The sequence below is a fragment of the Gobius niger genome, assembly GCF_951799975.1.
Source record: "Gobius niger genome assembly, chromosome: 15".
In the NCBI taxonomy this organism is placed as follows: Eukaryota; Metazoa; Chordata; class Actinopteri; order Gobiiformes; family Gobiidae; genus Gobius; species Gobius niger.
Window position 1 is genome coordinate 30,019,990 of NC_136866.1, and position 14,833 is coordinate 30,034,822.

The 14,833-nt window shown below is 48.0% G+C and overlaps 1 protein-coding gene across 2 annotated transcripts in view; it reads right to left on the minus strand.

Annotated features, from left to right (window-relative positions):
- Window positions 1–307: 307 nt before the first annotated feature.
- The window catches only part of myt1la (myelin transcription factor 1-like, a), a 50,525-nt gene continuing 35,999 nt past the window's right edge, over window positions 308–14,833 (minus strand). For both annotated transcript variants that reach the window (XM_079572213.1, XM_079572212.1), the window contains 14 exons: window positions 13,644–13,734; window positions 13,313–13,456; window positions 13,044–13,240; window positions 12,456–12,634; window positions 11,183–11,404; window positions 9,282–9,400; window positions 9,040–9,108; window positions 8,906–8,968; window positions 8,738–8,821; window positions 6,494–6,715; window positions 5,506–5,597; window positions 4,133–4,236; window positions 3,538–3,681; window positions 308–747 (listed from right to left, as the gene is read on the minus strand). In XM_079572213.1, coding sequence (XP_079428339.1) covers window positions 604–747; window positions 3,538–3,681; window positions 4,133–4,236; window positions 5,506–5,597; window positions 6,494–6,715; window positions 8,738–8,821; window positions 8,906–8,968; window positions 9,040–9,108; window positions 9,282–9,400; window positions 11,183–11,404; window positions 12,456–12,634; window positions 13,044–13,240; window positions 13,313–13,456; window positions 13,644–13,734 — 1,874 coding nt within the window. In that variant the 3' untranslated portion in view covers window positions 308–603. The remainder of the gene's footprint in view (window positions 748–3,537; window positions 3,682–4,132; window positions 4,237–5,505; window positions 5,598–6,493; window positions 6,716–8,737; window positions 8,822–8,905; window positions 8,969–9,039; window positions 9,109–9,281; window positions 9,401–11,182; window positions 11,405–12,455; window positions 12,635–13,043; window positions 13,241–13,312; window positions 13,457–13,643; window positions 13,735–14,833) is intronic.

Below are 14,833 nucleotides of genomic sequence, written 5' to 3' on the forward strand. Positions count from 1 at the left end.
TGGCCTTCAGCAGGTCTGACCTTCAGCAGGTCTGGCCTTCAGCAGGTCTGACCTTCAGCAGGTCTGACCTTCAGCAGGTCTGGCCTTCAGCAGGTCTGACCTTCAGCAGGTCTGACCTTCAGCAGGTCTGGCCTTCAGCAGGTCTGGCCTTCAGCAGGTCTGGCCTTCAGCAGGTCTGGCCTTCAGCAGGTCTGACCTTCAGCAGGTCTGGCCTTCAGCAGGTCTGACCTTCAGCAGGTCTGGCCTTCAGCAGGTCTGACCTTCAGCAGGTCTGGCCTTCAGCAGGTCGGGCAGAGATTTGCTTTGCGTTGTAGTGAAATTGTCTGGATCTGTGGCTTGTAGAGTTTGGCACATGCTCTGTGGATCAGGGCTTGTTTTGTAACTAAAAAGACGTGATGATGTAGAGACAGCCTTACTGTAAAGTAAAAACTATAGACTCCAAAGAACCCCGAGGAATGAGACCACCTGCAGGGGGCGCTACACCAGAGAGTCGTGGAGCAGAACCCTGAAACCTGGGCTCCAGAGTGCTGTTCCTCTAATGCGCTACACCTGTATGTCCTCCTCCAGGGGGCGCTACACCTGTATGTCCTCCTCCAGGGGGCGCTACACCTGTATGCCCTGCACGGCCTGGCGGATGCTCTCCAGCAGGGCCTTGTTCTCCGGAGTACTGCAGTACTGCTCATGGTGCGTGTACATGTCGGTCAGCGTGGTCACGTACGCGTCGAAGTTCTGCTCGTTCATCGGCTCCTGCGGAGACACAAGAGAAAGAGGTTAGAGTACGAGTACGAGTAAGAGTACAAGTACGAGTACGAGTAAGAGTAAGAGTACGAGTACGAGTACAAGTACAAGTACAAGTACGAGGAAGAGTACGAGTAACAGTAACACAAGAGAGAGAGAGGTAAGAGTACAAGTACAAGCACGAGTACAAGTAACAGTAACACAAGAGAGCGAGAGGTAAGAGTACGAGTACGAGTACGAGTACGAGTACAAGTACTAGTACGAGTGAGAGTACGAGTACAAGTACAAGTACGAGTACAAGCAACAGTAACACAAGAGAGCGAGAGGTAAGAGTACAAGTACAAGTGACAGTAACACAAGAGAGCGAGAGGTAAGAGTACGAGTACAAGTACAAGTGACACAAGAGAGCGAGAGGTAAGAGTACAAGTACAAGTACAAGTGACAGTAACACAAGAGAGCGAGAGGTTAGAGTACGAGTACGAGGAAGAGTACGAGTACGAGTAAGAGTACGAGTACGAGTAACAGTAACACAAGAGAGCGAGAGGTAAGAGTACAAGTACGAGTAAGAGTACGAGGAAGAGTACGAGTACGAGGAAGAGTACGAGTACGAGGAAGAGTACGAGTACGAGTACAAGTAACAGTAACACAAGAGAGCGAGAGGTTAGACTACAAGTACGAGTAAGAGTACGAGTACAAGTACAAGTAACAGTAACACAAGAGAGCGAGAGGTAAGAGTACGAGTACGAGTACAAGTACGAGTACGAGTAAGAGTATGAGTACGAGGAAGAGTACGAGTACAAGTAACAGTACCATGTGTGGCAGTTGGATGTTGACACAGTATACAGATATAGTATAAAGTACCATGTGGGGCAGTTGGATGTTGGTGCAGTATATAGATATAGTATAAAGTACCATGTGTGGCAGTTGGATGTTGACACAGTATATAGATATAGTATAAAGTACCATGTGTGGCAGTTGGATGTTGACACAGTATACAGATATAGTATAAAGTACCATGTGGGGCAGTTGGATGTTGGTGCAGTATACAGATATAGTATAAAGTACCATGTGTGGCAGTTGGATGTTGGTGCAGTATACAGATATAGTATAAAGTACCATGTGTGGCAGTTGGATGTTGGTGCAGTATATAGATATAGTATAAAGTAGCATGTGTGGCAGTTGGATGTTGACACAGTATATAGATATAGTATAAAGTACCATGTGTGGCAGTTGCATGTTGGTGCAGTATATAGATATAGTATAAAGTAGCATGTGGGGCAGTTGGATGTTGGTGCAGTATATAGATATAGTATAAAGTAGCATGTGTGGCAGTTGGATGTTGACACAGTATATAGATATAGTATAAAGTACCATGTGTGGCAGTTGCATGTTGGTGCAGTATATAGATATAGTATAAAGCACCATGTGTGGCAGTTGGATGTTGACACAGTATATAGATATAGTATAAAGTACCATGTGTGGCAGTTGGATGTTGGTGCAGTATACAGATATAGTATAAAGTACCATGTGTGGCAGTTGGATGTTGGCGCAGTATACAGATATAGTATAAAGTACCATGTGTGGCAGTTGGATGTTGACACAGTATACAGATATAGTATAAAGTACCATGTGTGGCAGTTGGATGTTGGTGCAGTATATAGATATAGTATAAAGTACCATGTGTGGCAGTTGGATGTTGGCGCAGTATACAGATATAGTATAAAGTACCATGTGTGGCAGTTGCATGTTGGTGCAGTATATAGATATAGTATAAAGTACCATGTGTGGTAGTTGGATGTTGACACAGTATACAGATATAGTATAAAGTACCATGTGTGGCAGTTGGATGTTGACACAGTATACAGATATAGTATAAAGTACCATGTGGGGCAGTTGGATGTTGGTGCAGTATATAGATATAGTATAAAGTACCATGTGTGGCAGTTGGATGTTGACACAGTATACAGATATAGTATAAAGTACCATGTGGGGCAGTTGGATGTTGGTGCAGTATATAGATATAGTATAAAGCACCATGTGTGGTAGTTGGATGTTGACACAGTATACAGATATAGTATAAAGTACCATGTGTGGCAGTTGGATGTTGGTGCAGTATATAGATATAGTATAAAGTACCATGTGGGGCAGTTGGATGTTGGTGCAGTATATAGATATAGTATAAAGTACCATGTGGGGCAGTTGGATGTTGACACAGTATACAGATATAGTATAAAGTACCATGTGTGGCAGTTGGATGTTGACACAGTATACAGATATAGTATAAAGTACCATGTGTGGCAGTTGGATGTTGACACAGTATACAGATATAGTATAAAGTACCATGTGTGGCAGTTGGATGTTGACACAGTATACAGATATAGTATAAAGTACCATGTGTGGCAGTTGCATGTTGGTGCAGTATATAGATATAGTATAAAGTACCATGTGTGGCAGTTGGATGTTGACACAGTATACAGATATAGTATAAAGTACCATGTGTGGCAGTTGGATGTTGACACAGTATACAGATATAGTATAAAGTACCATGTGTGGCAGTTGCATGTTGGTGCAGTATATAGATATAGTATAAAGTACCATGTGTGGCAGTTGGATGTTGACACAGTATACAGATATAGTATAAAGTACCATGTGTGGCAGTTGGATGTTGACACAGTATACAGATATAGTATAAAGTACCATGTGTGGCAGTTGCATGTTGGTGCAGTATACAGATATAGTATAAAGTACCATGTGTGGCAGTTGGATGTTGGTGCAGTATACAGATATAGTATAAAGTACCATGTGGGGCAGTTGGATGTTGGCCAGGCTGGTGATGAGCGTCTGGCTGAGGTTGGCCAGTTCGTGCAGCAGTGAGTCGTTCTGCTGTTCGATCACCTTGTTCTCCTCCTCCAGAGACTTCAGGCTGGTCTCCATGGTGGTGATCTGCACACGTCAGAACACGTCAGAGTCAGAGTCACACGTGTCAGAGTCAAGGCACACGTGTCAGAGTCACACGTGTCAGAGTCACACGTGTCAGAGTCACACGTGTCAGAGTCACACGTGTCAGAGTCATGGCACACGTGTCAGAGTCACACGTGTCAGAGTCACACGTGTCAGAGTCACACGTGTCAGAGTCACACGTGTCAGAGTCATGGCACACGTTTCAGAGTCACACGTGTCAGAGTCATGGTACACACGTGTCAGAGTCACACGTGTCAGAGTCACACGTGTCAGAGTCATGGCACACGTTTCAGAGTCACACGTGTCAGAGTCATGGTACACACGTGTCAGAGTCACACGTGTCAGAGTCACACGTGTCAGAGTCATGGCACACGTGTCAGAGTCATGGCACACACGTGTCGTATGTCGGTAAGTCCGTGTTCAGAGACGGCACCTGAGTCCGGAGCTTGATCATGTCGGACTCCACTCGACCGTTGGACTCGCTCAGGTCTTTGATCTCCTCGTCCAGCTGCTTGATCTCCTCGTCGTTCTCGATCCCTGGGAGACGTTAGCATCAGGAACGTTAGCATCAGGATCATTAGCATCAGGAACGTTAGCATCAGGAACATTAGCATCAGGAACATTAGCATCAGGAACATTAGCATCAGGAACAATAGCATCAGGAACATTAGCATCAGGAACGTTAGCATCAGGAACGTTAGCATCAGGAACATTAGCATCAGGAACGTTAGCATCAGGAACGTTAGCATCAGGAACATTAGCATCAGGGACGTTAGCATCAGGAGCGTTAGCATCAGGAACGTTAGCATCAGGAAAATTAGCATCAGGATCATTAGCATCAGGATCGTTAGCATCAGGAACGTTAGCATCAGGATCATTAGCATCAGGAACATTAGCATCAGGAACATTAGCATCAGGAACGTTAGCATCAGGAACGTTAGCATCAGGAACGTTAGCATCAGGAACATTAGCATCAGGAACATTATCATCAGGATCATTAGCATCAGGAACATTATCATCAGGAACGTTAGCATCAGGAACGTTAGCATCAGGAACATTAGCATCAGGAACATTAGCATCAGGAACGTTAGCATCAGGAACATTATCATCAGGAACGTTAGCATCAGGAACATTAGCATCAGGAACATTAGCATCAGGAACATTAGCATCAGGAACGTTAGCATCAGGAACATTAGCATCAGGAACATTAGCATCAGGAACGTTAGCATCAGGAACGTTAGCATCAGGAACATTAGCATCAGGAACATTAGCATCAGGAACATTAGCATCAGGAACGTTAGCATCAGGAACATTAGCATCAGGAACCTTAGCATCAGGAACATTAGCATCAGGAACGTTAGCATCAGGAACATTAGCATCAGGAACATTAGCATCAGGAACATGAGCATCAGGAACGTTAGCATCAGGAACATTAGCATCAGGAACATTAGCATCAGGAACGTTAGCATCAGGAACGTTAGCATCAGGAACGTTAGCATCAGGAACATTAGCATCAGGAACATTAGCATCAGGAACGTTAGCATCAGGAACATTAGCATCAGGATCATTAGCATCAGGAACATTAGCATCAGGAACATTAGCATCAGGATCATTAGCATCAGGATCATTAGCATCAGGAACAGTAGCATCAGGAACATTAGCATCAGGAACATTAGCATCAGGATCATTAGCATCAGGAACGTTAGCATCAGGATCATTAGCATCAGGAACATTAGCATCAGGATCATTAGCATCAGGATCATTAGCATCAGGAACTCTCTGTGATGAAGGTAAACATGAACAGACCTTTGCTGGCTCTCTGCTTCAGCGTGATCATGTCCATCCCGGTCAGTCTGGACTTCTTCATGGCCGACGAGGCGCGAGGGCACCCGGATAAGCTGCAGACACAGTATTAGCATTATGTATCCAGGGACTACTGAGGATATGTCGCTATAATGTGGTGCAGTATATCTGATGATTTGATCATTACAAATATGAGCAGATCAGTGACTTCATGAACTAAAACACAAACACTTGACCACTCCAGCAGTCGCACTATTTCTATCATAGCTTCTGTCCCCACTGTGATTAGTTGACGTTAGCATTAGCATACTTCCTCTAGCTTTAACATACTGTTGTGGAGGTTTAAAACTAACTCAGCGATGGAATTCTCCGGGTTCCTGAACTTCATAATGACGTACATCATTTCCGTTCACTTAGATTTGTGTTTTTCAAGCGGTAAGAGCCAAAACTGGCATCGATTCAGTATTTGTGGTATATTTGTAGCCGACACCAGTATCAGATTGGTGCATCCCTGTCGCCTTTTTGTGTCACAGAGAAGTTTGTATATTTTTCTGGTTCGTTGATAAAACAGTGAGCAGCGTGTTTAGCTAAGTTAGTGTGAGGGATAAAGCCAAATGTAGAGTTTAATAACTCAAATACACAGTGATATCCAGCCGGTGACACTCGGCCAATCACAGCGCTCCTAGTGCGGCGATAGGGAGACCAAAAACCTGGCCTCACCGACTCCACAGACGGCGTCACCAAACACACGTGTGCAGACCAGAACCTGCTCCACCAGGACCTTCTGGACATTATCACGCTGGTGTCAAAGGGTTTGTGAGCTTCATGTCCTGTAAATCCAGATTAACTAAATAGGCCACAACAACCAGTCGTCCCGGATTATTCCATGGTAGATTTCTGGGTTGTTTTAGGTTTTGCTTCTTCTCGCTCGTCTAAAAACCGACCTTGAACCCTCGCCCACGACCACGTTTCGGTTGGAGGGTTGTCGTACCTGCGGTGCGTGAGGAAGCTGCCGCTGACGTGGCCCGACCCGTCGCAGCCCGGCGTGGGGCACGTCATGCCGTCGGTTTTGCCCGACTTCCAGCTGAACTGGGAGCCGTTCATGTAGCTGTCCTTCTGCCGTTTGGCCGCCAGAGGGCAGCCCGACGCACTGCGGTGAGAGGCGTACTTCCCCGTCACATGACCCTGACCGTCACACCCCGGGACCGGACACCTGCAAGGACAGAGAGTTAACCAGGACCGGACACCTGCAAGGACAGAGAGTTAACCAGGACCAGACACCTGCAAGGACAGAGACTTAACCAGGACCAGACACCTGCAAGGACAGAGACTTAACCAGGACACCTGCAAGGACAGATACAACCGGGACCGGACAGAGACTAAACCAGGACACCTGCAAGGACAGAGAGTTAACCAGGACCAGACACCTGCAAGGACAGAGACTTAACCAGGACCGGACACCTGCAAGGACAGATATAACCGGGACCGGACAGAGACTAAACCAGGACACCTGCAAGGACAGAGGGCCAGATCTTGTGGTTCATAGGGCAGGCTGTAGAGCAGACGACTGCGCAGACGGTGGCGCTCCTTGCAATCTTCAGTGTCATACCTGGCGCAAAAAGTGGGCAGGACAGGAGGGGGGACAGACTCGCATTGCGATGTTGTGGTGCCGGCCCCTCCCCATACTTTCCCCAGACCTGCGGGAGGCGGTGGTTTGCGAGGGGGGGTTCTCTTGTACATGCGTAACATTCTGATGCAGCGCAATGTTTAATAAAGATTAAAGAAATAAAAGTGTCCCTCCGCTGCTGCAGATCGAAGGTGAGCGGGCGGGACAGAGAGGTACCGCCTCGCGCTGGACACCGTTCGAATGCGCAAAGTTACCAAATGTACAGGATTGAACTGATCAGAAACTGTCATGTCGGCTGCAGAGGAGTTGCAGAGTTATGCAGCAGTTACAAGAAAACTGTAGCGAATTGGAACATTTCTTGGAGCGGCTGAATTAGAAAAGTAACAAAAAGTTGCTCTGCGCCCTGTAAAATGCGCTTCTTTCTTTTGGACTGAGCTGTGGCTCCACAAGGAGCAACATCAGGAGGTAAAGACTGACACACGATGGAAACGTTTCCTTAAACTCAGATCAGACCTGGTGTTGTGGCACTTAAGGCATGTGTGGTTTATTTATGGAAAACTGTTGTTTTGGTGTTCGCGTTGATCTACTGTATCAAAGTCAGCCCGTGCGTAACCGACGCTCAGACTTTTCAAGGCAATTTCACTTTTGTTTTCAATTTGACGTCGATTCTAAGGAAGAAGACGAGGCAGCGCGATGTAAAGAGGAACATAATGTGAAGGTGCCACAGAAGAGCAGCGCGAGTGCTGCTTGTATTGAACCACGCCTCAGTCGGCCTCTGTTTCTTAAATAACGCCCTCTCCCGTGTGGCGCCGCCTAAACCTGCGCCACATGCAACATCACGCGTGTGCCACGTTGCGTTTAGAGTTACGCACGGACTGAGCCAGTCACAAGATCTGGCCCAGAGAGTTAAAGCAGTACAAAGTAACTCTTCCCCCTAGAGGCCATAAGCGTAACTGCAGGTGTAGTAGCAAGTTACGATTTTTTAACTTATTAATTGTCTTGGTGAGTAAATACTACACTGACAGGAAAGGCGAAGGGAGAGAGGGTTACTGTGCATCCAATTATACGGAAATATTTTTTTTCACACAAACTTGGCTGTAAATACTGTTTAAAGTGACGTTAGCCCGCAGTTAGCTTTGCCCGTTAGCATGTTAGCTTCTTCTTCGTGATTACATTAGTGTGTATTGCTTTCTCCGCACAGGGGGCAGTCAAGTTGCAAACATGGTTTTCTGGCCAGAGACACCAGGGGGCGATGAAAGACCCTCCAATCATCCCATTAACACTTGTATTACCCCCACAGGGACTACGGGGAGGATTTATTAAGGTAAATAAGTTACTTAGTACTGCTTTAACCAGGACTGAATACCTGCAAGGACAGAGACTTAACCAGGACCGGACACCTGCACTGACAGACAGACATGAAGACGTTTGTACAAGACCGCCTTCTGCACACACAGCCTTTCCCGCACTTCTTACAGTTCCTTTTTAAACTCATATTTACAGAGTAATCTACAGCAAAGGTTTCAAATTGATTCCTCTATACTGAACCTGGACACCTGCATGTTTGTGTGTGACGGTAAATGTGATTCCCACACGTGGAGCTCTTACTTGATGGGCTCCTGCTCGTCCTTGTCGTCTTTGCAGTGCAGGATCTTGATGCCGCTCTTCTTGGCTCGAGGGCATCCGGACAAACTGTCTCAGAGACACAGAGAAGACACGGTCAGTACGCCCTGATGTCCTCCTAACGCGGCAGAGAGCGAGCCCCCGATGGCGGACCTGCGGTGCGACGCGTAGTTCCCCGTGATGTGTCCGGAGCCGTCGCAGCCGGGAGTGGGACACCTGAGCCCAGAGAGAGGACAGAGTGAACGGGGAGCTCCACAGGCACAAGGAGGGGGAAGAGAAGCACTCACTTGAGCTCCGGGGCGTTGGACGACAGCAGGTTCCTCTGGCCTTTATCTGCCATCGGACAACTGGGCAGCCTGCAACACACGGAGGGCACGAGGAGTAAGAAACACAAAGACACTTCTCATTCACAGCCTGGAGATTCAAGACACACAGCTCTCCATCGTCAGCAGAATAACATGTTTATTAGTAAATAACATGGGCCCCAGTACAGAGCCTTGCGGAGAGCCTTCATTCATTCCGGTCTTACCCGAGGAGCTCCCTCTTGGGCTCTTTGCAGGAGCCGAAGCGATGTTTGGAGCCGGGCGCCAGGTCGTCATGGAAACGGCTCTCCTCGTCCAGGTCCGCGAACGGGTCCAGGTCCTCGCCCTGAAACGAGCCAGACCGGGACTGAACGAAAAACAAAAAGAGTTGAAAGCAGGTTTTGTAATAGTTACGCAGATAGAAAGTTGAACTTATGAACTGCTGAAATAATGAATACGATGGTGCTTTTATTTTGGTGCGCCGGATCGAAACAGGAAGTCTCTTAAAGGAACAGGCCACCGCGTCTCCAGACTGAGATCTGTTCTTACCTGAGCTTAGACGAGTTGATGTGTGTGTGACCCGCATTTCCTGAAGCAGTTTTAATGTTGCGGGTCTGCTTCCCGTACAGCCCTGTTTCCTTTTACCTGTGGGGTTAATCCCAGGTCACTTCCCCCCCCCCCCCACTCCTCCCTGTGACTGTGGCTGGTGGCGAATGGCAGGGAACGCTTTCTTTTACTAGAAGCGACCCTTGGCTTTGCGCTTTTGCACCGGTTTTGTGCTTGTGATTAAAGCGGCTGTGAGTTTCTGTTTTATTTACTTTTTGGCTTTTCGACGTAGCTTTGTGTTTTTTTTCCTATTGTTGCGCAACTTTATAGACCTGAGAATCTGAGTATTTTAATCCCTACTCAAGTAATTTTATTTATTCTTGGATTTCTTGAGTATTCTGAACCTTTGAAGTGCACTTGATTTGAGACATGGTTTTCTAATGTAATGAAACTGTATTGTACAACTATTTAGCAGTTAAATAGTTATTTTCAATGTAATTTATGGTTATAAATACCGTAAATAAATCACATGATTGTAAAATATCTGTAAAATCTACAGAGGTAAATGTAGATAATTTAGCTTAATGATACATCTGCTCATTTGTTTCATTCTTTCCAGGTCGGGTTTTTTGTAAAGAACTGAATCGAACCATCAGACCTTTTCGAATCGCAACCTTTCAACATTCTCCTCTTGATGGCGAGCTAATGACCTGCCAAACGAACCTGAACTGAACTGAAAACTCAAAGAAAAACAGCCTCTTTGAAGTGCATTCTGCACCGCATTGTTTTTGATTTGTATTTGTTGTATTTATTTGTATTTGTATATTTATTATGTGGCCACACAGCCTTTGCTCTGCCCGATCCCGTCAGACCTTGGAAGCTAATCAGGGAAGGGCCTGGTCGGTATTTGGATGGGAGACCGTTTAGTAACACCAGGAAGCCTGAGCGAATGTAGTGAGTGAGTGAGTGGTTGGTGGTGGTCGGAGGGGCCGATGGCGCAGACTGGTTGCCTCGCTTCCATCAGTCTACCCCAGGGCAACTGTGGCTACAATAGTAGCTTACCACCACCGAGTATGGAGTAAATGAATAGTGCAATGTCAAGCGTCTTTGAGTGTCTAGAAAAGCGCGATATAAAACCGATGCATCATTATTATTATTATTATTTATTTTATTTTTTGAAACATTCCTTCCTGTATATGTGTTTTATTCACACACTCTGGCTCCGTGGCCGAATCTTCTTCTGGCACAGGTTGGTTACAGTCGACCCTTCTAGTCATAAAGCGTTACATGCACCTGCCTGGTCTTTGTGTGTGCGCTCAGTCACGCAAAACGACCAAAGATGTCGTTTGCATTTGGCCTCTCCCAGTGTATTCCTATGGCTCCAAACAGGGTGAAGTTAGAAGCGAAAGAGCTCTTCCACGGCACAAAGACCAGACAGGTACGGATCAACTCGTCTAAGCTCAGGTAAGAACAGATCTCAGTGTGGAAGAACGGTGTCCTGTTCCTTTAAACGTCCTCTGATGGCGTTCACGGCGGCGGCGAGGATGAGGATGAGGGCGAGGATGAGGAGCGTTACTCGTACCTCCTTGTCGGTCTTGATCTTGCTGTAGTCCAGGGGCAGCTCCCAGGACTCCGTGTCCAGGCCGTAGCAGCGCTGACTGTGCAGGACCTGGCGCTGGGGCGACATGGGCTGAAGGGGCGTCAGGACGGTCCCACTGCCCTCCGGATCCTCGGGCCCCTCGGCGGCCCCCTGGAGGCCCCCCACGTCCAGAGACACGCTGTCCTCCGGGTCCCCCACCGGGCTCTGGGTTAGACAGGCGACAGAAAGACAATACTATGTTTTCGGATTCTAACAAAAGAATGTCATGAAAATCTGCATTGAGGAATAAGAAGGAGAAAAGAGGAAAGGGGAAAAAAGGAAGAAAAAAAATGTGGGGAAAAGAAACGGACGTGTTGCCCAGACTCAAAGCTGGTGCTGACAAAGTTAGTCAAGTCAAATTTATTCATATTTTCAGAAAATCTCTCTTTATTTTTTTTAGTTTAAAAATCTTGCTACAAACTGCATAGTGACATTTATGCATTTATTTTTTCCGTGAATGTCTTTGCTATTTTTGGGTTTGTGTGTGCACTTTAACAAAAAACAATAAAAATGGGGAGGGGGGGGGGTTACTTGTATGAGGTGGGGTGTGGTACCTGTGTGAGGAGGGCGTGGCTGCGTCTGAAACCATCACATCACAGCCTCTAAGCACTAACACTGACCTCTGACCCTTAACCTTTCAGGGGTCGACTGTTAGATCTGTGTTAGGGAACTAAACCTTCAGCTGCATTTGAACAATCCGTCCGTCCTTAAACAGGGGAAAGGGAAGTGACATCACCAACAGCTGCTTTTCTTCTTCTTTAAAGTTATTGGTGGAGTGCAGGCAAACAAAAGGCGCAGTGGCTTATGGGACGGCACATAGCTCCTAATCACCGGTTAGTTAGCATCAGAGGTCCCTATGCTAAAGTGGCTATGATAGTTAGCACCAGAGGTCCCTATGCTAAAGTGGCTATGATAGTTAGCACCAGAGGTCCCTATGCTAAAGTGGCTATGATAGTTAGCACCAGAGGTCCCTATGCTAAAGTGGCTATGATAGTTAGCACCAGAGGTCCCTATGCTAAAGTGGCTATGATAGTTAGCACCAGAGGTCCCTATGCTAAAGTGGCTATGATAGTTAGCACCAGAGGTCCCTATGCTAAAGTGGCTATGATAGTTAGCATCAGAGGTCCCTATGCTAAAGTGGCTATGATAGTTAGCATCAGAGGTCCCTATGCTAAAGTGGCTATGATAGTACCTGTATGGAGCGGGGCGTGGTTACCTGTGTGAGGCGGGCGTGCTCGGCGCGACACCTGGTGGACAGGTTGAGGATGGCAGTCGCAGCCATGTGAGCCGCCTCCATGTCGTGGTTGTAGTCGAAGCTGCTGCAGGTGGAGGAGGCGGAGGACGAGGTGGACGGGGCGTAAGAGCTGGAGGGGCTGGAGCGGCCCGGGCGCTTCACTGACCACACGGAAGAAAGTGATCAGTCAGGACAGACATGTGACCCCCCCTCCTCTACATGTGACCCCCCCCTCTCACTGATACAGGAACAACAGGCAGACATGTGACCCCCCCTCCTCTACATGTGACCCCCCCTCCTCTACATGTGACCCCCCCTCCTCTACATGTGACCCCCCCTCCTCTCACTGATACAGGAACAACAGACAGACATGTGACCCCCCCTCCTCTACATGTGACCCCCCCTCCTCTACATGTGACCCCCCCTCCTCTCACTGATACAGATCCAAATGAGACAGACATGTGACCCCCCCTCCTCTACATGTGACCCCCCCTCCTCTACATGTGACCCCCCCTCTTCTCACTGATACAGAACCAGATGAGACAGACATGTGACCCCCCCTCCTCTCACTGTCGTAGTGCCGGGGCGAGCCGTCTCGGGGGCCCCGGGTCGGGCCCCTCCTGTAGGCCCCGTCGTAGCTGTAGTCGTAGCTGCTCTTGGAGTACTTCTCCAGCTCCTTGGCCAGGTTGGAGCGCGGCGTGGTGGTCGGGACGTTGGTCTTGAAGCCGTACTGAGGGATCTCCAGCTGCTTCACGAAGCACATGGGTCTGAGGAGCAGAAGGTCAGAGGTCAGGGAAAGTGCCCCGCCCTGGAGTGGCTCTGTTTCTCCCGTTCTTCACCTCAGGACTCGGTCTGACGTCTGGCTCTTGCCTCCTCCTCCTCCGCCGCCGCCGCCGCTCCCGCTGCTGCCGATGTCGCCGCAGTTGGATTTCTCGTGGACTTTGGCCATTTTCTCCGCGGCAGCGATGGGACATCCCGACAGACTGAGGGCAGAGAGGACACAGTCACTATCCCACAGAGAAGATCAGAACGAAATACAGATCAGAGCTAATCAGACTGGAGTTTATATGAGATCAGTCAAAAACTACATATATATATATTCAGAAGGTGGCGCTGTTTCTCTGCCCTCTGTGTCGTGCGAGCTCTGCCGGTCATGTGTTCGAGCCTCACCTTCGATGTGAGTTCCTGTTGCTGTTGACGTGTCCGCGACCGGAGCAGCCCGGCGTCGGACATTTCAACACGTTCTCGTACATCGCAAGGACTTCAGGAGCGAGGAGGCGGGGTCAGGGGGGAGTAGGCGGGGTCAAGGGGGGGGGAGTATACAGGCAGGAAGCGAGAGAGGAGGTCCGGAGAAGCAGTAAGGAAGACAACACGAGGTTAGAGGCTAAAGAGGAACTAGGAAACAGAAAATCTGAGTTAAAAGGTTCGGAGAGAAAGAGAGAAGGATCTAAGGAGAAAGGAGAGAAGGAGAGAAGGATCTAAGGAGGCAGGAGAGAAGGAGAGAAGGATCGAAGGAGGCAGGAGAGAAGGAGAGAAGGATCTAAGGAGGCAGGAGAGAAGGAGAGAAGGATCTAAGGAGGCAGGAGAGAAGGAGAGAAGGATCTAAGGAGGCAGAAGAGAAGGAGAGAAGGATCTAAGGAGGCAGGAGAGAAGGAGAGAAGGATCTAAGGAGGCAGGAGAGAAGGATCTAAAGAGAAAGGAGAGAAAGAGAGAAGGATCTAAGGAGGCAGGAGAGAAGGAGAGAAGGAGAGAAGGAGAGAAGGAGACAGGAGAGAAAGAGAGATGGGTCTAAGGAGGCAGGAGAGAAAGAGAGAAGGGTCTAAGGAGGCAGGAGAGAAAGAGAGAAGGGTCTAAGGAGGCAGGAGAGAAGGAGAGAAGGATCTAAGGAGGCAGAAGAAAAAGAGAGAAGGATCTAAGGAGGCAGAAGATAAAGAGAGAAGGATCTAAGGAGGCAGGAGAGAAGGAGAGAAGGATCTAAGGAGGCAGAAGAGAAGGAGGGAAGGATCTAAGGAGGCAGGAGAGAAGGAGAGATGGATCTAAGGAGGCAGGAGAGAAGGAGAGAAGGGTCTAAGGAGGCAGGAGAGAAGGATCTAAAGAGGAAGGAGAGAAGGAGAGAAGGATCTAAGGAGGCAGGAGAGAAGGAGAGAAGGTTCTAAGGAGGCAGAAGAGAAAGAGAGAAGGATCTAAGGAGGCAGGAGAGAAGGAGAGAAGGATCTAAGGAGGCAGGAGAGAAAGAGAGAAGGATCTAAGGAGGCAGGAGAGAAAGAGAGAAGGATCTAAGGAGGCAGGAGAGAAGGAGAGAAGGATCTAAGGAGGCAGGAGAGAAGGAGAGAAGGATCTAAGGAGGCAGGAGAGAAAGA